Source organism: Porites lutea, chromosome 5 (genome assembly GCF_958299795.1).
Source record: "Porites lutea chromosome 5, jaPorLute2.1, whole genome shotgun sequence".
Taxonomy (NCBI): Eukaryota; Metazoa; Cnidaria; class Anthozoa; order Scleractinia; family Poritidae; genus Porites; species Porites lutea.
The window spans coordinates 7,510,590-7,537,672 of NC_133205.1; the positions used below are offsets into that span (position 1 = coordinate 7,510,590).

The 27,083-nt window shown below is 40.8% G+C and overlaps 1 protein-coding gene across 1 annotated transcript; it reads right to left on the reverse strand.

Moving 5' to 3' along the window:
* Positions 1–1,657: 1,657 nt before the first annotated feature.
* Positions 1,658–25,414, reverse strand: LOC140938681 (uncharacterized). Its single transcript, XM_073388180.1, has 9 exons — positions 25,151–25,414; positions 23,609–23,698; positions 22,256–23,158; positions 19,919–20,176; positions 16,591–16,950; positions 14,934–15,194; positions 7,524–7,913; positions 5,472–5,513; positions 1,658–3,882 (listed from the first exon to the last, which is right to left on the reverse strand). The coding sequence occupies exons 1-9, from the start codon at positions 25,263–25,265 to the stop codon at positions 2,072–2,074; spliced, it is 4,230 nt and encodes a 1,409-aa protein (XP_073244281.1). The 5' UTR covers positions 25,266–25,414; the 3' UTR covers positions 1,658–2,071.
* Positions 25,415–27,083: the final 1,669 nt, after the last annotated feature.

The following is a 27,083-nucleotide window of genomic DNA, read 5'->3' on the forward strand; positions in this document are numbered from 1 at the left end:
TCTGATGTCTGTTATAGCAATTAACTGAAATTAAGTAACACAACTCACTTTGACAGTATCCCCATTTTTGATCGGCGTTGTAGTCTCTCGTGGTTGAACACCACAGCTTCCTGCTGTTAACATCGGTACAACTGTTGTACTGTTCTCCATTGTACGTATAGGGGAACATACAACAGGCTCCTTCAGAGTTTCCACCGTGAGTTGGGGAACATCCCAGCACTAAGAGACAACACGTATAAAAAGCAAGGAGAAACTTGCATTGAACTATAATTGTTACGTTCGAGTTTATGGAGCTAAGATCTCGTTCAGAATAGGTGTGTACCACGAGGATTCTAAGGCCCTGGTTATTGGGAGCAGTTTGTAGTCCCCTTTAATTTTGTTAATATATATATATTTTTAATCGATATGGTAATACAGTTTGGTACCAATGAAGTTGTTGGCCCTAACCTTAAAAAATGAAAAAAAAAAAAAAAATGGAGAGGGAATACCACTTTTACTGTCAAACTCGAAAGAACCATGAGCACCGGATTGTTTATTATGTCGTGACCAGTTACAACGGAGGTAAAGCAATTTGGTCGACTTTGGCCTACACAAAAAATGGCCTACATGGAAAATGGTCGTCCATAGAAAATAATGTAGCAGATAGAATTTGACCGTGATTTGGAAAAAGTGAAAGGAGCCATTGAAATTGAGTGAAAAGAGAATTTTATTACAATCACCTTTCTAATGCCTTTTTAAATTCAAACGCGGCAATTTATAGAGCAGGGATATAGGTTTTAACAATGTAAGGCGAAATTGTCCTTTTAAGAGGGCGTGGCCCATGTAAAGACGTACAAAATTCATGTGAATCTGAATGAAAAATATGAAACTCGAACTTTAACTCTAAGTCCAATTTGCTGTCCAAATGAAGGTCTAACTCGAACTCGAATCCAAACTCGATGTTTCCGGACTTCTCTTCAAAACAAAGATCAGAAACCACCAACAAGCCACGAACCACACACTAATTACCGTAGATGCTGGTGGTTTAGTTTTCCGATGCCTAATTGGCTTTTTTCTCTCAACAAAATAGCAACCCTGACATAGTTGTGGTGCTCACAGTTCTGTGAGTTTTACAGTATAAGGACTAAATTAAAAAATGGCACCATCTTAAGAAGAAAACCTGCACACAGAATGTATTGATCATGTCGTCTTTATTTGACTATCTTTCCTTTAGAACGATATTTGCTCAACACTTTGACGGGTACAGAGGACAGAGGATAACAGAGGTACAGGTCTTACCATTTAGCCGATACAATAAAGCCAAGAAATTATTGAAGGTACTCTGATGATTTCAAAAACTGCGTAGCGAAATAGGGTAAAGCTAAACACGTCATTGAGAAGCTTTGAAAGGGTTCACAGCTACCAAGAGCCATTGTTGATAACCTTAATTCGATATTGGAATCTGCTTTTTATTGTGACCAACGTCAACCCTCTAATACAACCGCAGGCATCATGTTCACTTATGCTTTTGTGGCGTTTACGACTGCTTAAGTCTGGAATCTGGCTGGTAATTTGACATTAAAGTGGATATTTTATTTAAGTTCCTCAATGCTTTGCAGTTGTGGACCAGACCTTACCTTAATTATGCCACAATAAGGCTTGAGACCAAGGTAAAAACATTATAATTGAACCGCTGGCCACAAATTTTCATAGACGCCTATTTCATCAGACTTCTGCAGATGTATGAAATTTACATCTACACTATGAATGTTCATTTTAGGCTTTTAATCATTTAATAACAAAACCTAACAGCAGCTTGACAGTTGACAGTAGCACTTTAGCATATTCAGTAAAACTTGCCCTTGTCTCAGTGATCCGAATCATTGATGCATGGACGTACAGAAAATACCCGAAACTAGAGGCATTCGATTACAATTATGACTTTGCGTCGTTATGGCATCGCTATTTTTATTCGTTGTCTATTATTGTGAACAGCGTGGTATTCATGCCAAGTTGGCCTACAATTGCTGGTCATTGATTGGAGCTACTGTGGTGAAATATACTTGAAGAGTCAAATTCCACCTTCATAGCCTTAAACACGGTTTTCCGTGTTATGTGTCAAGTCTCTAGGTTTGTCTTTTATCTCTTTTGTCGTTTTCTCTGAGTCAGTGATCAGATCATTTGGATGCAGGGTCTTCTTTTCCATCACCGCATAACCTGGCGCAATACCTTCCTCATCGTCGCCTTTTTCTAACAAAAAAGCACCTTCATTATCATCTTCGCTTACCGACCTATCAGCACTGTCTCTTCCGAGCAATGAATTTTGTAACCCTTGATCATTTAGGTCACTGCGATCAATTTCCACGGGGATATCAGCGTCTTTTGCATAAACCGAATTTTCATTTCTCCGATTTGACTGGCCTTCCTGAGAGTTTTGGAAAAACACGTATTGTTCATTATCATTGGCATTGCCTTCCTGGGAATTTTCATCGTTTTTGAACATGAGCCTCGAGAGCAGCCGTTGTAACTGGCCTAAATAAGTCAAGGGCGGAACTGACTCCTCGTTCGATGCTTCCGGTGCCTCTGGGGATAATTTGTTCTCATAATCTGACTGTGTTTCAGGGACTTTCGTAGCAGCATTAGCTGCAGCAGCGGTGGAAGCAGCACCTAGGGTTTGTTGTAGAACAAGCTGAATAATTGCTTTAGCTTGCTCGTAAATAGCCTGTTCCTCCTTTAACTGGTCAGCCAGCTGAACTTGCTGTTGGGAGAGGGTGACTTGTTGTTGTCGAATCTCTTCTATCTGCTTTTTGATGTTTTCAATTTCACTTAACGTTTGCTGGTTGATAGCCACATTTGCCGGAGCCGTTGTTGTGGGAGGAGCTTGGGTTGCGTTAGAGGTGGTTATTGAAATATTGACATCATCTTTGTGCAGATGGTGCTGCTCAGTTTTTGCTAAGCCGGGAGTGGCAACCTTTTCATGAATACTGCCTTTCGTTGTTAGCACATCTTCTTGTTTGGTTAGTAAATCTTCTAAGTGTTGCTGCTGATTAGATAGGTCCTCTTGCTCCTGCTCTATTAGACGCAAAGTTTTCTCTTTTTGACGAAAATACTGGTAGTTTTTCAGCATTTTGCTGATAAAACTAACGCGTTGATCTCTTAATGGTTTATTTTTGCTAGTGTGTTCTTCATTTTTCTCTCCTCTCTGGACACCGGCATTATATTCCCTTATCCATTTTGTAAACAAATGCTTTATTTTCTCCATTTCTTTTGAACCAATGTGAGGACGAGAAAAAGCTTTTCTTTTTTTTTGGGAATCTACATGATCGGAGATTTTGTCTTGTTCTAAAGTTGTGGAGTTCTCGTCGGGATGACACGTACATTTTTCGTGGCATTTTTGGTTGTCTTCGTCCAATACGGCTCCATCACAATCCATGAGGCAACTGCAGCTCTGCCGAATGACCTTTGATCTGTCCTCGACCGGTGTTACCTCTATATTCGAACGCTTTGCAGACTCAGTGGAGAGCACCTGTCTGTTTGGAACTTTCACAGACTCAGTGAAAGACATCAGTGTTGTTTTTATTTTTGAACGCTTTTCTGTCTTAGTGGAGGATACTGGCTTTGTCTCAATGTGTGAACGCTTCACAGAGTCAATGGAAGGTACGGGTATTGCCTTTCGGTGCTTTTGAGACTTAGTGAAAGGTATCGACGCTGCCTTTGTGAGTTTTTTGTTTGAACGCTTTTGAGACTTAGTGGGTGGTGCCAATGCTGACTTTGTGTTTGAACGCTTCACAGACTCGATGGAAGTTGTCTCGAATCTTTTATTGCAGCATGCAATAGGGCAAGGTGGAAGACATGGTGACTGAATTTTGTTACACACGAGTGGACAGATGCTACCGATATGGCCTGCAAAAAAATTAAATAGAATCAGAGATTGCAGAACTTCTTTAAAGCTACAAATCCAAGCAAAATAAATTGAATTAAGGTTTGCCATACAGTTAACGAACATCTTACCTTGCATTCTTTGCCTCCAAAACCATTCTGTGGAAACTGCTCGATGCAACCGCGAAATCCAGCTCTACTAATCAAGTTTCTTCATTTGTGAAAATATTTCGTTGTATAAAACAACTCAGTTTTTTTGGATTATCACCATTAATTTTAAGCCTCATAGAGTCTCGTGCTGTTCGGATTCGCGACATTGTATAGGCATTGATCAAAATATCCCAGAAGAGCTATTTCGCAGCTGAGCCGGTCAGTTTCCAACAAATCTTATATTGATTAATTTTTTGCTTCCCACGCGGTTTTTAGATGCATAGCACCACAGTAGGTGACGCAAGCCCCTCACAAAGTCACGTGCCTACAACACGAGATTCCACTTAGTCATACTAAAAATTGTATATTAGGCCTCACTTAATTTATTCCGTAATACAAAAAGTGTATCTTCGGTAAGTTATATCAATGTTTGATTCTTTTATCCTCTAATTATGGGTTGTTTTTTGTAACCGCTTGCTTTTGTTTTGATTAATAGCCCATTTTACAGTTACAGATGGAAACGAGACTGGAGTTGACCTTGTTTTGATAACTGGAGTTGACCTTGTTTTCTCTCTTTGTTATGTAAATCACAATGTTTTTCTTTGCAGCAAACTAGTATTTTTTAGGCATAGGGCGCTTTCCATTCAACCAAAACGTCCGCTTTGAATTTTCAGCAACTTCAATTAGCGAATAGAATAACATTTTCCAAAATTTCCAAAAAGGGGACAACCTCGCGAGGTATACCCCAATTTTCGAAACAATTTTCCCGGATGTTTTCCTTCCATTCCACTTTGCTCCTGGAATTTCTCGAATTTTTGGTTAAATGCTTCGCGTTTCGGAAATTCAACAGTTCTCGGAATTTCTTGAACCTTTTCCGGAAATTTCTGTACCATTTTGCCGCTGTTTCCATATTTTTCGAAAGTTTTGGTTGAATGGAAAGCGTCCATAATTTCCATAAGAATAGGAAGGAGGTTTGTACCAAAAGAAGGGCTATCCCATTTACATGGGCATACGGGTTGGTTCACGGTTTGGGTAAATGGTAAGCAAAATCCAGGACTGGTGAATTTCGTCCCGGAATGGCGTTTACCATTAATTTGTACCAATCATTTCCTTTCTCAAAAAACGGCAGCGAAAACCCCGAAAATGGTATCAAAGGTGGCCTTGAAGAAATGGAACACGAAATCCATTTGAAACATTCCGTCCAGAAAAAGAGGACTACCTTTTCAGATATTCCGTTGCTCCTGGAAATTTTCCGCTCGAACGACCCAAAAGGTTATGTTCCATTGACTCTTCAACCCATTTACGGGAACTAATTGTAAATGGTAAACAACCAGGGTCAACCTCAGCCTCCGTTCCCTCAAAGGCTAGGATACTAAGCCCGAAACTGTAAATTAACCGATTTGTTTCTAGATGCTGCGGATGTGAGTATAAACGCTCCATTCAATCGTAAATATTAGTCTTACCGTCAGGATGGTAGTGAATATGATAGTGTATTTCTTTTCCACCTAGAGAACGATAAAAAATACATTAGTATAGTTTGACTGTCCAAATAGAAAATAGCGACCCTCAGAGACGCGTCCATGACGTGATAAATATGAGATCTTTCAGTTTGTTATGATTCAGGTCGATTTAAAGCGACGGTACGTAAACAGGCAACAAAAACTCGCAACTTGTTTGGCAAAATTGCTGCAAAACGTGTTGAACAGCGATGTTGCACGTTTTAGTACCCACGAATCAAACCTGTCTTGCAGCAACTCAGCTTATCATCAGGTTACACTTTACGAAAAAGTGTTGCAGAAAGTAGAGAGTAGTTTTTTTTTACATCAAAATCTGTACATATCGTGCGTTTACCGGCCCAAGACAGACGTTTTCTATAACAAGTGTCGTACCTCCTGTGCACAGCGTGATTCCCGCGTAATTGTGTCCAATCAGATGCCAGCAATCAAGCAGCTTTCCGAACAACTTGATTTGTTGCCAGAGGTTTGAATCGAAGATGTTGTAAAACGAGCAACTTTGCGTTTTAACTCGTTTTGCAGCAATGTTGCAAAACAAGCTAAAGTTTTTGTTGCCCGTATTGACCACTCCAAAAAATACCATAACATACCATAATGCTCTTTGTTTGTCAACCCAAATTTTGCATAAGCATTGTTATCAGTTTCTCTTGGCGCCATTTTAGCTCCCAAGAGAAACTGAAGACAATGCTTATGCAAAATTTTGGAGTGAAAAACAAAGATCATTATGGTATGTTATGGTATTTCTGGGGTGGTCAATTACCGTAGCTTAAGACGCTATGGTATTAGTCATGTTGAGGTTGCATGTACGACCGGGGGGTACTGCCAAAAATGGGCTATATAGGTATGTGCCGCTGTGAAGGGTATGGTTTTCAAACAGTGTACTCTGGGATAGAGTATATAAATCAGAGAGTTTGGGTTTAGAATAGGGTATCATTTTCCAGGAAACTGATCAATTGGTTGAAGATTTTAGTCTAGACTAGGGAAACCGGGAATTGGCCCTCCAAAATATAAAGAAAAGTTAAATTGGAAAGTTTAAATTTACGCAACTCAGCCTAAAAGCTACTCTAGGATAGAGGGATTTGGGGAATTTAGTGTAGTATAGGGTAACAAAATTCAGCTGAACTTGCTCTGGTATAGGCTAAGGGTTCCAGGGTTTCCAGCGGCACATCCCCACCCAAAAATTCCTAAAGTATTCCCCTCCCGGGCATGTAAGACCGGAGCGGCGTTGCACAATGAGACTGTTTTGGGGACGCTATCGCTTCATCAACCAAAACACTCCATTATCCATTATGCAATGAGACACAACACCGACTTTGTTTCATACTCGTCGTCAAACCCTTACTCTTAAATGAAAGGCAGAATCACGCAGTGCCATAACTGAGATTAGTTAATCTGTTAGACTTTAGCCAATCAGTAATGCGTCAGAGGTGAATGGAGTTAAAAAAAAATCAATCCCAATCTTACCACAATCCAGCTAGCGCAATTCTCAGTTAAATATTAATCGTAAAACTATTTCTTACCCTGTGATGTCGTGCCTCCAGGTGGAGGGGGTGCTGTAAGAAATAATATATGACTTAGCCAATTTAACCCTGACACTAGCGAGAATTATATTATCCTTCCAGTTTCCCTTACCGTGGTGAAGAGAATTCGTGAGGCAATTGTTCGATCATTTTCTTTATCCCGTTATTGCCTTTATAAGCTTATTTAATAACTTAATGTTGATTAACGCGAACTTAGATGTTGATCACTCTCTGATTTCTGGTGGTATAGTTTCAGGCTTGTATGCATTTAACGAAACAAAAAAATTAAACTTTATGAAAGACTTAACGACACTTACGGAGGATTGTTAGGATTCGCACCTGAGAAAACGGTACAACAACCTTTGCTCATTTTTATTTACTGCCACACTAGCCATCACAGAAAAACTATCACTTATTTCTAGTGTATTCCTTTTGTTATAGATTTTCAGTCTCGTAAAGAATTAGAATTAGATTTGCTTACGTGTTACAGGAGGTAACGTCTGTGGTGGTGGGACACCAGGTGCTGGTGGGGCAGCGGTGGGAGGCTTAGCAGGAACCGGTGGCGGTGCTTGAGGCTGTGGTACGGGAGGTGGTGGTGCTGGTACTGGTGGGGCTAGGCCTGGTGGCAGTGGTGGGGGTGGAGATGGTGGAGGAGGAGGCGGAGGAGGTGGAGGAGGTGGAGGAGGTGGAGGAGGTGTAGGAGGTGGAGGAGGTGGAGGAGGAGCCGGGGGAGGTGGAGGCGGTGGTGGTGGAGGAGGAGGAGGAGGTGGTGCCGCCGGTGCCGGTGTGGCCGGTGGTACAGGTGGAACCCCTGCTGGTGCTGTCGTGGTCTGGGCAACTGGAGGTTGCACTGTAGGAGGAGGAGGAGGCTCTAAAAAATAATGAAAAGAAAAATGGGGAGAAAATTGATGGATTTTTATAGTTATAAAGCAGTACCGAGCTGTCAAGTTAGATGATACTGATTATTCTTCTTTTATTACAGTATCTGTAAAGACAGTGAAATTTTTGAAGAAACAATAAAAACTTCAAGTCATACTTAACAAATATCCAATGAGGCTGAGTATCATCTGAAAAATTATATGAGGTCGATGAGGGGAGGCCTCGGCGGATAACATCCTCGATCTCCATAATTCTTCAGATGATACGAAAGCAGAATTCAATAATTGTGCATGTTTTATTATTCATTCAAAATAATTCCCAGTTTGAGTACAAGCTAAAACATACTTACCCGCATCGATGTTAAGTTTATGTTCGATAATGCATGTTTATCGGCAAGTTTAGGAGATAGAGGGTTGTTTAGTTCTGTATATGTTCTCCAATTAGTAGATGTCCGTCAAGTTGTCTTCTTACTGTTCTTGCTATGGTTTTAGCCAATAGTTCGCATATTTCTCCTCGTGAAACGAGTGAAATGTTCCTCCATTTTGTACTCAATACCAAAACAAGTCAACCTCACCCCAGGTCTTCTCGGTTAACTGTTCAATAAACTGGCAATTGTGCTGCACGATTGACGTCATTTTTCTCATATGACATAATTCGTCCAAATTTCAGGGGCACCCAACGACAGTTTTCGGAAAATTATCTGTTCGGAAGAAGATTTGAGGTCTAGAATTTTCGGATCATTTTCTGACAAATTTCTTGCTTGCCTGCCTCTCCTAGGATTTTCGAACTTCAAAAAAATCGTAAAATTGCCCATTTTTAACAGATTTTTACCCTAAAAAGGTCACCTAGAATTTTCGGGAGCCTTTTTCTGGCTGAAATTTTCGAAAAGGTAAATTTTGATCCCTATAATTTTCTGATCACTATACTTTCAGCTAGGAAATCCGAACAGATGAAAAATTTTTAGGGGATAAAAATAAGCGTTTATCTACCGTTTAAATACTAAAGTACGTTCAACAATGCTATGTTTATGTGGTTTTGAACTATAGTCTCGTTGGGTGCCCCTGAAATTTAGTCGCTAATAGGCGGTTATGATGAATTATGCGTGGAATTTTAGCCAGAAAAGGAGAAATATTTAGAATGAATAATAATTATAATTACATACATTACGCACACAGCAACAAGTTACAGAGCGGCCTTTAGAAGCCCCGCATGCTGAAAGTGGCTGAGACTGATGTGAATTAGATAAGTAACTAATAAGATAATTAATAAATTAATCATTAATCATAATCACTACCTACATATAGAAAAAAACACATATTAAGTTAGAGTACACTCTGAAATTAAACTAAAATAAAAAGAAATAATAATTTTCATCATACAATAACTTAAAGAGGAGAAGGGCCATTTGACCATTTTTATAAAAGTTTCTGCTTTATTATACGTGAGGAAAATCCATCAGTTACTGTTTATTAAGAGCCATTTTCTGAGAAAATCGAGAATCGCAAGACACTCGTCAAAAAATCGAATTTTTTTTTTATTTTGCCAAAACATCCCTTTTAGTGACCTAATCTAAGGAAAAATAGTTTTGGGTTCAAACGATTCATTTTAAAGGAGAAATTAAAAAAAGTTTGAAAAAATCGATTTTATGCTTGTTTTTCGCACAAAACACGGTAGGATGCAATGGTAACTTCGAGAGAAGGGTGAACGCGTAAGAAACATTCCTTGACATTGAAACTTCACCGAATTATTATTTTGTTCTTACTCTTGAAAAACTTAAAAGAAAATTTGAAAAACAATGTTTTATATTTTTATAATCGACAAGTCTAAAGAGGTCATATTTGTGACGTTAGACGTGCTAGAAAATGAAGGCTAACTTTGACTATTAAAAAAGGCCTCTGGTATATGCCGCTTGATCATAAAAACAATATAAAATGGAACCTTGGCTTTTGTACTAACTTACTGGAAAGTTTTAGCTCTGGAAATCAAATACGATCCTGACACTAAAGCAAGCGGTGAGAGCAATTGAATTGGTAAATTTATGCAAATTAGACGGCTTGCCGACGGTTGTCAAACTAAAAGAAAAGTTTTACATGAAAGGATTACTCACCATTGCTCGTAACACATTTTTACAGTAAGGAAAGTTATTTCCAACTTCTGTTGCGTCGTTTTGAGTCACAAAATCCATAATTTTAAGCCAAAAGGTCCAAAAGACAAACGTACGTTTGCTCACCGACTGCGCCAGAATCCGGCCGTGAATCGAAATAAAGTCACAACACGTCACTGCGGTCCTTTAGAAGCAAGAGTTGCAAGAGTTTTTACTTCAGTCAGGAGGCCAAAAGATTGAAAATTCATCGCCAACTAATGACTCTGATTTTGAAAACCTTTCATCACTTCAATCGTTCGTGGCTGATAATAAACATCGCACAAGATCGTATGACCTTTGGCGTGTGACCGGAAATCGGTCACACGCTTAAGTCACGTCAGCATACTGTCACGAATTTTAATACGATTTTTCACGTTTGCTTTCGACAAAAAATAGACTCATCGAAATAAAATCAGCCTTGCTTTATTTTTTTTATTTTTTTAAATTTCTTTTATAGCCTGCAGAACTTGTTCCCTATGCATCCATCCTCGGAGACCCAGGGGCAGATAGTGGAGACGAGCTGGGGAAAGTCTAAACGGGCGGAAAAATATGGCACGAAGAAAAGTAAAAGTACTTTCCCTCGCCCCCTTTATCTGCCTCTGGGTCTCCAAGGATGCCATGCATCGCGCGTGTCTCGCGCTCCAAGTCCGCTTCGCAGTGCTAGAGTGAAAAGCGCAAAAAACTGAAATTGGCTCCTGTTCTGCAGTTGATTTCTTTTATAGGTATTGACAGGCTGTGAAAAAAGTGTATTTTTGTTTTATTATTTGAAGTGCTACATCATTTTCCTATAAATTTCAAACGTGACTGCTAAAAGACTGTTTGCAACCCATGGATGGAGAAAAGCTGTGCCAGAGAGAAGGTCAACCTCCCAGCTGAGCCAACTTTAGCGAGCGTTTATATGAGGAAAAATTGGCCACTTTGTCCGAGTCAACAGTGCTTGCGCATGCTGTCTTTGTCTAGCCTTGACTGTGTTGTCCCAGCTGGCTGGGCGAACCAAAAAGGAGAAATGTTAGCCGGGCTAGAAGGGTGAGCCTACCACTACCTGCTCAGTGGTGGGCCGACTTCCGGAAGCACTAAACCCCGCCCACTACTGGTAGTAAGGCGTCTATCCGAACCAACCTTTTTTTTCTCATGTAAACGGTTTACCAAGTTTTGTAAGGAAATGGGGGAAAAGTTGGCTCGCCCAGAGTGGCTTGGGAGGTGTGTAAACACCAGATAACCCCAATAATAAGCACAAACTTTGATTGTCAGTTAAATGTCCACTATTTTAAGTAAGTCACCTGGCATGTGATTGTCGCATCCATGCCCCCTTCCAGATCCCCTTTATTATCGGTAAGCCTCTTATAGGTCAAAGTAATACAGTCGTACCTCTCGTAAGCGACCACCAAAAATGCAAAGACTTAGTGGTCCCTAACGGGAGGAGGTCGTTTAGAAGAATCGGACCACATAGGGTCTATTCCCAGAAGAGGTCCAGGCACATTCTATTAAATGACGGTGTAACAAATTCCTGGCAAATTATCATATTTTACCTCTTTTGACAAATACAGCTTTTAAATCATGCTAAATTTTAAGAGTGATTCAGGTGAGTGAGATATAGACTAGTCTAGAATCACAACTGAATCTTCACTTTGTTGGCTACATCTACTAAGTTAGGATATGTGTGGTTCCACGATGTCACTAAAGGTCTTCATATTTTCTAAGGAACATAGTGTACACAGAAAAAATAGAGAGCAGAGAATGCGTCAGCTGGTCGCTTATGGAAAACATTTAACCGTGAGGCCCAAAAAGTGGTCGCGGTCACTTACAGAAGGTGGTCGTTTACTAGAGGTTCCAACTGTAAAGCTTTGACTGGGAAAATTCGGTCTTTTGGATTGGCGGTCGCTTATGGGAGGCGGTCGCACATGGAGGTTCTACTGTGTTAGGTATATTAGAGTATAAGCCACCATCACCTCACTGTGAGTGACGAGAGCCAGGAAAGTATATACACTCCCTTAGGATACACAATTTCGTTGTTATCGTTGTTTTGAGGTCCCGTTTAGCGAAATGGATCATTCAAGGGAGGTGCTGAAGTCCCATAGTGAAATTTATAAGGTTTATGGGTTTTTAGTGCAAGGCGAAACACAGTCACTCTCCTCCGCAGACTTACCCTGGTCGACCAGGATAGGGGAATATAATACTCGACCTTCCTCACATCATCGCGAGAGCCTATAGCCTTCACTTTCTTTTGGCTCGTCCTGCAATCCTACCCAACGTTCGCGGGACAGGAACGTCTGCGTGCGAGGCTTGGGAATCTAGGGAGACTATGGTAGCATGGTGAAAATACCCGGGGTGAGCTACTTTGTCCACACGAACCAAGAGGATTGGGTCGGCTAGAAGAAATCATGTGTAGCTTTCTGTGCTAAGTAATATTCCAACAGTATAGGATGTTTGAAGCCATTTCACAATCACTAGTTTCCGCGTACCTCTACCGGCGAGTTGTGGTCAAAAGCAGCTGATAGCTGTATGCGACCCTTTTTTCCACAAAATGGTTTCTGGGTTTTCGTATTCGACAGTGTCATGTATTGGTTTTTTTAAAATCTTAATGGAGGTCTTTTTCATTATGCTCTGTCTGTCTGTCTGTCTGTCTGTCTGTCTGACTGTTTCTTTGTGTTTTTTTCTTGTAATAACTGGTTTCATAATTTGGTCGTGGTTTGGGTTATGGGCTCCTGGTCGTGAGCAAATCGCGAAAAAATCAACAAGCAAAATCAAAGTAAACTATAGCGTTGAGTCCGTTGGCCACGGAGAATTGGTAATATTCTGCAAGCTCTTTGCTGCAGCAAGAGAGTATAGCCCCTTGACTATCGCGATTGTTATAGTTGGGACATTGGGCTGGGGGAACTTAGTATTTTGACCCGGCATAGGGGAGGAGGGGAGGGGGAGGGGGTACTCTGGCCAGATTCCAAGTCACGGGGATGATCGAAGTATTTTTTTTTCTTGGTTTGAAAATTTTATGAACAAATCGTTTTTTTAGCTGTGGCTTTACCTAAGTATTCAAAATATTCTTTCTTTTTTGGTCTTAATTTTCGCTTCCACGGATCACCCCCGTCACTTGGAATCCGAGGTTCCCCTTCCTGTTTGGTACTTCGAAGGCAAAAAAGCTGTTTCAAAGCCTAGTAGGTGTCTATAAAAGAAAAATAAATATGCATGGCTGTTTCTACTGCGATGAGAGGATTTCTTGTCAAAAAATGTGAAAACTGTATTAAACTACGAAAATTTCGTGACAGCATGCTGACGTGTCTAAAGCGTGTGGCCAATTTCCGGCCACACGCCAAAGGTCATACGATCTTGTGCGATGTCTATTAACAGCCGGCGAACGATTAAAGTGATGAAAGGTTTACAAAATCGGAGTCATTAGTTTGCGATGAATTTTCATTCCTTTTGCCTCCTGACTGAAGTAAAAACTCTTGCAACTCTTGCTTCGACGTGTTGTGACTTTATTTCGATTCACGCCCGGATTCGGACGCAGTTGCTGAGCAAACGTACGTTTCTCTTTGGCTAAAAATTAATAATGGCTCTTAATTGCTGTATATGTTTGATGCAAGAAGCATTACATCACTTCCGTACTGCAATGTCTGTATTTTGTGCCTTCAAGTAGTTTAAAATGAATACAGTGTTAATAGGGCAACAGCTGTTCAGCCGTCCGACGAATTCATGACCAGTTTGCGAGCGAACAAGCAGATGTTATGTAACGCCGAGTATTAATTTTATCTTCGACTTTATGATGATCAATTGTGCAAAATTACAGTCAGGTGATACAGTCGACTCACTCTTAACGGAAACCTCTATAAGACGGACACCTCTGTAAAACGGACACTTAGAGTTGGTCCCTGCCTTTCTTTAATCCTTTTATTTGACTCTCTATAAGACGGACACCTCTATAAGACGGACACTTAGTGCGGGTCCCAAAAGTGTCCGTCTTAGAGAGAGTTGACCGTATAGAGCTCCCGGCTCTCCGACTTGCCTTTAGCTCCGTTTGTATGGGGAAAACCTGAGACGTTTCTGGGAAACTGCCCACCTATCCCTCCCATAAGCCGACATTAACATTTACTTCGCACTTAAGGCAAAATGTTGGCTAGGAGAGGGGTAGGTGGGCAGACTCCCAGAAACGTATACAGTCAATTCTCTCTAAGACGGACACCTTTGGGACCGGCACTAAGTGTCCGTCTTATAGAGAGTCAAATAAAGGGAGTAAAGAAAGGCAGAGACCAACTCTAAGTGTCTGTTTTACAGAGGTGTCCGTTTTATAGTGGTCTTCGTTAAGAGAGAGTCGACTGTAATGATCCACCCGCCCTGGGTAGAAGGGTCACCCCTGCAGCCGAGTCAACTTTAGCGAGCTTTTATATGAGAAAAAAAATTACACCTTTGCCAGAGCCAACATGATGCTCTGATTTTCTCGCTTTGACCGAGTTGACCTGGCTGGGCGGGCCAAACTTGTCCAAAGTGTTTATTTGGAAAAAAAAGTTAGCCCGGCTAGGAGAGTGACTCTACCATCCAAGCTAGGCGGGTTGCCCTTTTAGCCTTTTTAACTTTTTGTTTCTTATGTAAGCACTTATCCACGCTTTGTAAGGAAATGCCAACCTCGTCCCCAGGGCTTTTCCCTTTAAAAATGGGTGGTGCGTGCATGAAAAGTTGGTTCACCCGTGGCAGTTCTGGTGGGTGGGTCACTAGTCTACCCAGAACAGCCCGGTTTTTCCACGTAAGCGGGACTCCAGATTAAATTACTATATAACCTTGCACAAGTGTAGACACTAATTTTTGGTCAAAATTCAAAACGGCTGCGCCACTTGCAAACTGCAATCGTTTTGACTGGCACAAAAACTTGATCCTTACCTGCTGTTACTATGACTTCTATGTAGTGATCACAGTTATTTCTGGGCATAACGGAGATTGTTTTGTCACCATCGAGGTGAATAAGGTATCCGTAGGGATCCTCCCCACTGAAAGTGATAAAACTGTGAAACTGAGGGTCTTTGAAAGTTAATCGTATTCTCAGCTCATTTCCCGAGACATCCCAGCCCTCAACTTTTATTGGTGAAGATATGTGAAATCTATGGCCAACCATGTTCTTGAAACGAAGCGCAATACATTTACCTGGGGAGAAAAAGTTGGTTAAATTAAGCTTGTAGAAAGACTTTGTAAATTCAAGCTACTCTCTGATTAATTTCCAAAGTCGCATTTACTTAATTAGTAGGCATGATCCGGATTGTGTTTAAGTTTCTGGATAGATTTCTTACTATGTTAGCCTTCGGCGTACATGGGATGCATTCCCACATTCTTTCTTTTAAATCGACTCTCATTCTGCACATAGTAGGTTCCTTGGTTTGTAAGTGTGACGTCGTAAGTGGCATGAGTTAGAGCCATTTTAAAGCAAAAACGATTTTTACTAATAAGAGCATTTACCGAACTGACAGGTAACTAGCCTAATTATGAATTTAAAGTTTGTAAAATCCAAGGTGGTAGCCTTCGCTTTGGATAACGTCACAGGTTAAGAGCAGAGCTATATTTTCCCTTGAGAGGCAATCCAAGACAGTATTGGATTCTGGACTCCACGCAGTGGATTCTGGATTCCAAGTACTGGATTCCAGTCTTTGTTAGTGGAACTTGGGTTCTAGATTTCAATCGTTAGCGGGATTCCGGATTCCTTGAGTTGTATTCCAGATTCAAAGCCCAAGATTCCGGATCCCGCATAAATATGTTCTCGGATTCTAGATTCTACAAGCAAAAATTTTACCGATTCTGGAATCCGGATTCCCTTATATAGTGCGCCCCTTTCTCCCGGGGTTGGGGAAAGTTTAGGTAGAAGTGTGCCGCCGAGGTGTTTTCTTTTTTTAACCCAAATCCTGCTTAATACCAAATAGTTCATTTTGTTACCCTCTTAAAGATAGTAGAATGAAGTAATTTTATAGAAAAAAAGATGACATAAAGAATTTTCTTTTTTAACAACAAATTGTTTGTACCACATACACTTGAAGTCCACGTGCTCACAACGTTCACACCCTGTCCATGGCTTGTTCAGAAAGCTCAACTCCCCCCTCCCCCCCCCAAAAAAAAACAACCTTGTTTGGTGACACATTTTATGGTTTGTTTGTTTGTTTGTTTTTGTCTTCCTTTAAATAAAAGCAGGCTCTTCAACTTTCTTCAGGAAAGAAGATTCATCAGATTTCGCTTCCTTTTTAACTTTGCTCAAAATTAAGAATGGTAAATTCCGATTCTTTAGATTACTACAAAACTTGTGTTCTAAAATTCTATAGAACTCAATAATTGGTATTTACTCTCTAGTAATATCCATTCTGCATCACTTTGGTCAGGTAATATATATTAATGAAGTATTTAGCGGTTATTACGACTGGTCGTCTTTTTTTAGCTAGCCACAATAGTTCATTAGGTCATAAGAGAGTGCAGGTATTTGCAACAGAATACCATTAGAGTTTAATTAATTCAAAATTGATTAATAAAGTAAAAAGTTTAGGCAAAATATGATGATTACTTCCTGGTAGCAAGGTGGGAGGAACGGGCGGTGAAGGTTGCACGGTGGGCGGTGGTGGTTCTCCAGGTATACTGGGTGGTCCAGGGGGTGGTTTACCAGGCGTTGGTCCTTCAGGTCCCTCCGGCTCTTGTGGGCCTATAGTATCACAGTTTTTGAGTGGATCATCCATTGTGTAGGGTACAACAACAAAAGAACTTTCAATGGCAAATTCACTTGTTTTGTTGTCGAAAGCAGCCACTGTCTTCCAAGAAGAACCAACTTGATTCGACTCGGTGATGTACCAGCCTTGATGAATAAGCCCGAAGGAAAATGTTCCTTTGTGTTCCACTCGGTGTCCAATGTAAAACGTAGCGTCTTTAGCTGCGGAATCGTATAATATGTGGAAATTACGTCACTTACTTAAAGTCGTTTCAAGGATGTGTAGAAATAACTGATTTACGCGGGCAGTATAATAGCAGTACTGCACAAGTAAGGCCAGCCTGCAACTTTGACAAACTGGGTACCATGGCGCCTTGGTGCTCAACTAAATGAGGTTAAGATATATGGATATTGGTCAATATACAGCCATCTTTACCGAACAGGTTGGGTCAGTAAGAAACTTGCTCTCGCAGGACTAAGCTGAGAAATTGCAAACCAAACCGACCAAACCAAGCAATGATTACAGTTGATCCACGAGAAATGAAAAACAAAGGTTATAACGTGCATTACGGGAAATATTGAAGTAGCGAATGGGTTGTATCCTTCCCACGTGCACTGCAGGTCCCAACATTGTTGGCCCGGTTTGCACGTAGCTTTAGCCCTGCCTTACGATAGGTACAGTCGACACAAGACCCTTTTCCCGAAAGCTCTGCTTGGGGAATAACTTGGGTTTTTCTCGCTCTGTGTTTTGATCTTTCTTATGTTTGCGGCTGCACGCTAACAAAGTTGCACAAGGGGAAGAAAAACTCAAACCTTGTAAACATTGAAAATTGACGCAAACAGTAAAAAGTTTTGACCAGTTAAACTTTTTTACTTAGCAACAGCGATTCAGGACCTTATTCTGGGACAACATAGAAAACATCGACGTCATTTCCCGCTTTAAAAAAGACAAATTGTCGCCCGCCACTTAAAGTGCAGGTCCCCAGAATTGGTTCCAACGATTGCTTACAGAAACAATATTCTCTGATTTTTAACCACTGATGCAAAGAAACTTCCTAGTGTCTCAAGGTGCTTTTGAATTAATAAAATGAGAAAAAAATCACAGTAGCGTCCAAAATTCTGGCGCTCTCTTCGATCTTTTCTATTCCTACCAGTTGCACGTAAGACACAGCGCCAAGATCAACACAACCCGTGATTCTACTTTTTGCAACATTTCACTTTCTGGTGATTGGTTGAACCGCTTTGGGTTCTTATTAACTCATAAATGTTAGGGCCTGTTTACATTAAGGTGGAGGACCTCAGGTAGGTGAGGTACCATATACTGGGTCACCCACCTAACATGTAAACGTGATCACATTAAAATGAGAGATTATATGGACGGCAGGTTACCCCACCTAAGCGGGTTACCTCACCTACCTGGGGTCCCCCACCTCCATGTAAACATTCCCTTAGTTCGAGAACTGTCATAAGGAATTCTTTTATTCTCTTTGACTTATCTATAGAATTCCCCTAAGCAAGAGAGAATGATCTACGAGATCGTATCCCCCATACATGACCCTCTTCCCATGAAAATAATCTATTCTTGGTTCTGTCTCATACTGCATAGATACTTTAAGGACGCCACCTCATTGGTACATTAAAATGGCGTCATGTAATTTTAAATGGGTGGGTGGGTTTTGGCGGGTAATTCATTTTACTGCCGCCCACGCACAGCAAGCGATACGACGTGCAAACCTGCATTGGTATTACCTTCGCCGACGAGTCAAAATATTTCTCAACCTCGTCCCCAGGGCGCTTCCCCCTGCCTACAAAGCCAGGGAAAAGCACCCCGGGGACGAGGTTGAAGATTCTACGTGGAAAAATCTTGCCAGAGTAGCTGCCGATGAGCAAAACGGTCCTAGCGTGCGAGAGTCGCCGGAGAAAGTTGTTCCGACTCGACGACAACTTCTCATTGGGGTCTTCGCTACATCAGTATATAAACAACCAACAGCCTCGAGTAAGCCACACTATAATTTTAAATGACCATTGTCTCTCCTGGCGAAATCCACGTAAACCCGCGAGCTGTGATACCGTCGTTTAGGATCCAAACTTGGTCAGGTAAAATGAAAATAGATTCTATGTGGGTTCAAACACGTCATGTTTGGCAGCTAAACATTTGAATTTTGAGAGGGCGTTAGCCAAATGTTAAAGAGTAATGTAGGCGCACCGCTTACTATAAAGCATTGACCGGAATCGGAAACCGCGTCTCTGGCGTCCAGGTTAGCGACTGTTTAACAGCTTCAGGCATCTGACCTGATTTGTGCTCGCACAGCGAAATATTCATAGAAAGTATTGGACGCTGAGAAGAAGTAATGCAGTTTAAAACTCTCAAGAAGAATTCTTAAAAGCATCATAAAAGCAAGTGTGCTGTATCTGAACGAGAAATATTCCTGGAGATAGAGAAAAAAAGATCTTGCACATTTGCATAAACAACTGAAGCCAGCCGCTATTTAAGGTTTCGTATTTCGCCAGCGACAATTTTTGCCTTTGTTCTCACGATGTGTCAGTATTCAATATTCGATACTTTAAATGAGGCTACCTGCAGTTAGCAAATTTCAATCTTTTAAATCTCAATCTTTAATCTCTTTGACTCCAATACTGCTATCCAACTTAGTGAAATTTATTCCTAAATAATGAGTGGAACGCGCTGATAAAGCACATGTCAACAACTTAAACCTTTAGTGCGATAATTGTTGCAATTGCTGTCAAACTTCAAAGGCTTGGCGGCGAAACATGTTGCGTTCACGTAAAAGTAGATAGCGTGGGTCACGGAAACATTAGCCTCCCACACAAGCGTTTTTAGGGGAGCTCGTCTTTCACCCCTCCCTAAAAAGGAGGGATGAAAAATGAACTCCCCTGAAAACACCTGCGTGGGAGGCTACGGGAACATCAGACAAATATAACCTTCGTCGCAAGCGAGTGAACCTATAGATTTCATATAATTATCATGGGGCACAGGGGCTCGCTCTCCTAGCTCATTCTCTCTTGTCCGGGGCAAATTCACCATATGCATGGGAAAATCGGTCACACACTAAAAGTTGTTTCCCCGTGTGTAAAAGCGTTTTCTCCAAGGGCAAAATGGCTAGTGTATTGAAATAAAAAAATAACAAAAAATTCTATGTTATTGCCTGTATCCAAGAACTACACTTGCCAAAATTTAGGCTTGCATGCGTCGCTCTCAGTATGAAACCATATCTCTTTTGTCGTAGGAAGTAGCCTCGTTTGCAATAGGATTCAAGGGAGATGGTGTTACGATCCCGACTAAACCCAGGAACATGTGCAATGAAGTACTGGCAAGTTGGACCCAACATCAGGTCTTCACCCTTGACGTAAAAGCAGGCGTTGTTCTGGTAATCTCCTATGGTAGGATGGTTTACTGAATACATCATATAAAGAGCTCCATGAAAGACTGAATATAAAGAAAATGTTAAATTAATTTTAGTTTTTCTTCGTTATTGGTCTGAACATCGCAGACCTGCCGGCACACCTGGCAGACCATATGATAGTCTATCAAGTGTCATCGCGGGGAGTCACTTAACATTTTCAAACCTGACAAAGATATCTTCAAAGGCATACAAATGAAGGAGTGGTGCATTTTATAAGGTAAGATCCTGGAATTTAGCAAGCAGTACAGTGTAATACTGTTAAGATTCCTGTGGTAAAAGTAACCTTCACTGTCATAACGAGTTTATGTCGCCTTGACTTTTAAATTGATCTTTAAAAAAGCCCAAAAGCAGCACACCCGTTTAAACGTTTCCGTTAACTTGGAATCTTTGAAACTAAGCAAATAAATAAACGGAATATCGCTGTCAAAAAGGGCCTTCGATCCAGCTATAAATCTGTAGCGGAAAAGTGGACAACCTCAAAGATACAAGACTTCGATGGGCAGTGGACCTATTCCGCGATTCCATCGTGTGAGAAGAGTCATCAGTTACCCAATTTTGACAGCTGTCATGATATGGATGGCGTATATCACTTTCTACCAAGTTGATTGCGACAGGTTGACATTTTCATTCAAGGCACACTTACAGGGACGACTTTGTAAACATAACCTAAGACACGCCCTTGATCCCAATTTCAGTTCTTAGAAGTCGTAATCGAAATACTGAAAACGAAATTGAACAGACTGCAACGGAGACAGTATTTCCAGAATTTATTAGAGAACATTAAAAACAAATTATGACAAGCCATTTTGAGTCAGCAAACAGTACAAATTCTCCATAATTTATGAATTTTCAAAGCATGGGGGTGTTTTAGAGACGAAACAAAACAAAAAAACTAAAAAGCAAAGGTAATGCAAAAAGCTTAATTTTCTATTCATAGAAATTTTGTTCACTGAATTATCTTCATTTTGTATGTCTAAATATTTAAAATGACTTTTTCATTTTTTTATTATTCGTCATTTTGAGCGGTGGCATGAGATAATTAGTTATGCAATGCTTTCTTGTGTAATATCTTGAATGTCCAACCTGTGTCTTAATTTTTTAGTATACACCGTCTCTTGAAGGGTTGTGGTATCAGGTCACGGGTTGGATCTTTTACGGTATAGCACTCAAAAGCACCGTATAAAAACTCCATAAAAAAGACAGCATATGTTTCATTTTCATTTCTAGGAAGGTACATGTTGTGGGCGGACGTAGAGGAGGTTGGAAGGTTACTTTTCATACTTGATAGCAAATATTTGTCCGAAAGAAAGCCACATTTTCTTTCCTCTGATGCTTCGCGTGCTTACCTTAAGCGCGCAGCGCTCTGTTAGGAATATAATGTATTACTGAGAAATTGGATAAGAGTATCGATTAACCAACAGGCATATAGTTTTCCAGCGCGCTACCCTTTCGGACAGTTATATGACGATTTTTGGTTGCTGCCATTGCTCCATACAAAAAATGTTGATTTTTGACACTTGTGACAAACGTAAAACGTTATAAGTATTAAAATGATTGCCCGCTGAACTTTGTAAGTGAAAAAAAAACTTTCAAAACCACTTTTTTTTCACCTTAATAAACCCCTTTTCGCTTGCCCAAGTACGTGATTTTGATTTTCTTTAGGGCAATTTCAAGGGCAATTCGTTATAACAGTGGACGTTTCCATTAAACCTGTAATAGGTGGTGTTAAATTTTACATTTGACCCCACTTACTACTGCATAATAAAGTCTATATTCTGACTTATAGTCTTTCTCTTAGGTTCAACCTAGAGCTAATCGCGTAACACTTTCACTAAGGTCTTCTGAGTATGAATTATTTATGAGTTCTTTGAAGAAGATGTAAGGATTCTTCTTAAACATATCAAAGGGAACTTCTTCCTTCTCTTAAGAGATTCTTCCTCCTCGCTCTCAATCGTCGACTTTTCTTCAAACCGCATTCTGTTTGAAAGGTTTTGAAACAAGCAGATTAAACACACAACTGCAAATGTTTAATCTTAGGTTTCTTTGTTATAGGCAAAGAGTTAAGTATTTAAGTAAAAGAAACGAAGCAAATTTCAACTCACATGCAGTTGCCGCTCCATTGCTGTTAACTGCTGCAGCAGCCGCGGCGTTAGCTTTAGCAATCGCAGCGGCGGTTATTGAAGTTATCAGTCCAGCCGCTCCTCCGGATTGTGCCCCTGTTCCAGCTATACTACCAGCTCCACCCATAGCCCCAGCACCAGCACCAGCACCAGCACCAGCACCAGCACCAGCACCAGCAGCAGCACCAGCACCAGCACCAGCAGCAGCACCAGCGGTTGCAGCTGCAGCAGCCGCAGCTCCAGCAGCAGCTGTGCCACCTCCACCCATGACACCACCCACTATAGGCACACCAGAAGTTACGCCCGCTGCCCCTCCGGCTCCGGCTACGGCTCCGGCTCCGGCTGCGGCTCCTGCCTCGGCTCCCGCTTCGCCTCCAGCACCAGTACCAGCAGCCGCCCCACCTCCACCTCCTGCTTCTCCTCCAGCCTCTGCGCCAGCTGCAGCTGTCCCAGTCGCTGCTCCGCCACCACCTGCGGTACCTGCTGTGCCCGCTGTTCCAGCAGTACCAGCTGTCCCAGCGGTACCACCTCCGCCTCCAGTCCCAGCACCTGTCGCTGCCCCGGCTGCAGCCCCGGCCGCGGCTGCTGCCCCTGCTGGCTTCTCAGTGGGGTGTTGCCCGAAGATGTTGAAAACGTGACCACTCTGCATCTGCGCCATAAGTATTTTCTGAAGTGTTTCTAAGGCGATGACATGAGCAATTCGTTTTCCAGCTTCTTCACCAGCTTTTATTCCCGCTTCCTCGCCAGCTTTGGCACCAGCCTCAGCTCCAGCCTTTGCTCCGGTCTTAGCTCCCGCTTTAGCCCCACTGTGGGCACCTGCCTGGGCACCTGCGTACGCTCCGACTGTAGCGGCATGTACCACGGAGTTGTTTCCAGTGATAACGGCTGAAGAACGAAAAGCAGCAGATGAACATTTTGCTATTATCTATTGCCCTCAAGAACAATTCTTCTTCCTCTCTTTATTAACGATAGTAGACAATTGTAAGGCGCGAATACCTTCAGGGTCGTTTACGCTACAAACGTTTTCCCTTAGCTTTAGTCTTTATTTGTGGAAGCCAATAAGATCAACATCTAAGTGAGAATTGTCAAACAAACGAAATCCATTATGCACATTAACCATGATGAACAATATCCCTCATGACAAAAACATATTATCTTTGGAAACAGTTTCTGACAATTGAGTAGGAGGGAAGGAAATTCTTCAGCCCTCAAGTACGAGTTTTGAAAATTGATTCATTTATGGAAAAAAGGTCTTAAAAAATATATCAGTTATTTTCAGGGGTGGACCTGAAAGAGCCTGAAATAGTTTTAATTCTAAACTGAATGTTTACTCACGGATGGTGCTTGCATTTCCCGCCGGCGCTGGAATAGAAACACCCGGTATTCCTGATGGCAATCCGGGTATTGAAGCCTTCTTATCTTTTGCTATGAAATCAAATATAAATTGAATTAAAATTATTATTATTATTATTATTATTATTATTATCATTATTAATTATCATTATCATTATTATTATTATGTTATCATCATTATTATTATTATTACAGAGTTGCAAGCTTTAAAGGAAACGGTAGTGTTCTGTCGGAGTTGGCCGAGTTTATAAAGTAAATGTAAGAATTCGCTTGGGCAAAGTACTGTCACTCGAAGCGTCAATCTAGCTCAAGTTCACTACTCAAAACGGTGAAAAAATTCTCTTACCAGACAGTTAGTCTATAAAACAATTCTTGTGTGTCAATGTAGAGGCCCAGTAGTCTTTCCAGATAATAATAGTTAAGTAACAAAAAAATCAATAAAAATCCACTCTTTCTTCACCTAATTATATGTAATCGCGAACTGAAGAATTTAAACGTTTAGTCTCTTGATGCTACAGGTGAAGCGGTCTTCTTGGTGTGTGTGGGCTCCGTTTAGCTCATGGGCTTCTATTTTTTTCATAATGCGCCGGTTTAAATAATAGTGTAGAGATGGGTGAATTAAATGATTACACTTCTTGATTCACATGATTGGAGTTATACATGATGATTATAGTAAGATCAATCATTCTATACTTTCCAGTTTTTAAAAAAGGAAGGTTAGGTGGTGGTAAGGGGGGATCAACCCCCTCGGCCTCCTGCGCTAAATCCAAGCCCGCCATATATTTAATACGTGCTTGTTCTGATAATCTATCTGCATGGAAGTCGTATGCTTTGTGTTCTTGATTCTGAGTTAGATTAGTTTACACAATAATAAATCTTGCGCACTTGAGCTTTTTGTTTTAAAAAGCCATGCACCATGTTCCATTTTCTAAAGCTCTCTGTCTTATTCTGGTAAAAAAAGATAGGCATTGTGGGGAAACAAAATATAGTTTTCTTTCTTGGCAGTCTTGTTGTTCAATTAAAGTTGCGACCTTTTTCAAATGTTTCAAATTCTAACCTCCAACTCAGATAGTCATTTTGCATTACACGTGGATTTCCTTCTAACTACGCTTCTACTTTACCTTAGAAGCTTTTTGTTTAAATTAGCACTTGACGATTCCCTGGAAAATGTAGATGGGAAGATCGAAAGCAATACTAAGCCAGTTATAAGCTTCTTAACCCCATTAACCCCAGTTGCATATCTGAACATTTAAAGCCTCAGGCGCCCATTTTTGTGATGAGCTTACTAGCAATTGACGAGATCTATTCATTTACGTCTCTAGTAATTAGTACCTTTCACAAAAACAGACCAAGAAAGGTAAGAAAGCGACAGTTTATCAATTTATCGCTGTTTAAATGTCACTTAACTTAGCTGATATGGCTCAACTGCAATGTATTTGTTTTATTTTGGTTCACAAGTCTGTATCCCTTAATTTCTAGTGTAAGAAATAATTTGTTCATCCAATAAAGTGAAATTTCACCTACCAGCTACACGCTGTGCTGCTCCACTGATTCTTCGTCCGATATTGAACCTTCGTCCATCGCTGCTCACGGCCGTCCAGGTCAATAAAAGAACAAAGAAAGCTAGAAGATTCAACATATCCGCCTTGCCTAGCTACTCGCGAAAAGCGTCGATGTACAGAACACCAACATCGAAATTTACAGAGAGAGAAAAAATATTTACGTTGAAGCTGAAAACAATTGTTTTCCTGTCGGTAAATAAGCGAAGTTGTCACCTGCCGAGGGCAACTTTCTTCTTCAAGTTCAAATGACGTAATGACCAGTGAGTTCAATTCACTTCTTTTTTACAAGCATGGATTTTCACAGACTACGCTATACCTGATTCTCCCGAAGAGTCAAACAATTTGAAGTAAACTAAGTCACTTCCATCCTTTATCTTCGGAAAAAACGCGTTTTGTTTTTCTTTTTGAGCAATTTTTTTGGAAGAATTTTTTTAATCAAAACTCTCCAAATTGGTCATTTTGACAGAATCGTACGTCCTCCATTGTTATATACCTGCTGTGTTCTCTTTATGTCCTTAAATTATTCAGCACAATGGAAGTTATTTCCCAGACAAAACAGCAGTGGACCGATCGTCTTTCTTCTATGTTTGTGATGGCTAAAATCATCCTTACCCAGATTTTAAATTTCTTCTATTGACTGCTGAATAAGGCAAACCTAGAGTATAACAAGATATTAAATACTGGAAAATAAAACGATAAAGGCAAGAAGGAAAATAATTGCCAAATTAAAAAGGCTTTTTTATCATTTTACCAACAAATCAATAAACAATATAGTACCTTTAGTTAGCGATAAGAATCAATCGAGGGATCAAGAAGTGCATAATTTACTGAAGTTTTTTTTGTCGGTTTTTAAACTTAATTAATTATCGCACAGCTAAAATTCGATTGGTACTGTCTTGACCAAGGTCGTCAACATTATCTCTAACCAAATGAACTGGTACCATGTGTTCTTGAAAAGTGACAAAATTTACTCAGATTCACCCTGCGAAGGAAAGTAAGCGAGTGATGTTGCTGTGACTATGGCGACTCTGTCCAATCAAGTGTGTAACTCAGTACCAAGCATTATGAAGGCGATTCCTTTCCCTGTTTCCCGGTGGGGGGTTACTCGTTTAATTTTCGGAGTCGGTGTGCGCCGCTCTGGGTGTTAAACCCTGACCGTATTTAAGGATCAGACAAACGAACATTGATACCGTATTTGAGGCCCAAACCCGAAAAATAACACCCCATCCAAGGGAAAAGAAATGGGAATTTGATAGCTCACAAACCTTCAGCAAATGGCTTTCCTAGCTCAAAGGGGTAGCTCAATTTTACTTTTAAATTTGTTCCTCATTTAGCTGGTCACCTAAGCACTTAAATTCTTGAATTTTACTTTGAGTACCCCCCTTCTCCACCTTGGGCAGGGGGGTGGGGGCTGTATTTCATTGAGATCAACCGATTTCGGTTTTTCTGAAATGTTTTATGAACTTGATTGATACCCTTCAAAATGATGAATATTGTCCATTGATCCTTCTCAATGAAAACCAGCCTTTGGAAACGAGAGGAAGACTGGGCCGAGTTAACTATCGCCAAGTATTCTGGGTTGAAGAATTGACCAATAGCTGACCGGCGCGTCCCACTAATGGTCCCAGAAACAATTGCGCGACGAACTTTGGCTCCAGTTCCCTTCTCGATTCTTAAGTGGCGAACAACAAAGTCGGCCTTAGGGCCCCCTAGTGGTGTATGCCTATTACCGGTAATTCCCTTTCAGAGGCTAAATAAAACATTGAGCGATTCCTGAACAGCTCACGTTTGATAAATGTAAATTCCCATCGACAAAATCTTATATATCGATTTACGGGAAGAAATTGTATGTGCTTAGTTAAATTGTCTTTCAAATGCCAGTATTTTATTTATTA

What these genes read in the sequence shown, in the direction of transcription:
- LOC140938681 (XM_073388180.1), bottom strand. Translation starts at nt 25,265, where the DNA reads ATGTTGAATCTTCTAGCTTTCTTTGTTCTTTTATTGACCTGGACGGCC. An exon ending in TCCCACCTTGCTACCAGGAA is followed by an intron (nt 15,195 to 16,590) that starts GTAATCATCATA and finishes TTTTCTCCCCAG; the next exon opens with GTAAATGTATTGCGCTTCGT. An exon ending in TATTCACTACCATCCTGACG is followed by an intron (nt 3,883 to 5,471) that starts GTAAGACTAATA and finishes ATTTTTTTGCAG; the next exon opens with GCCATATCGGTAGCATCTGT.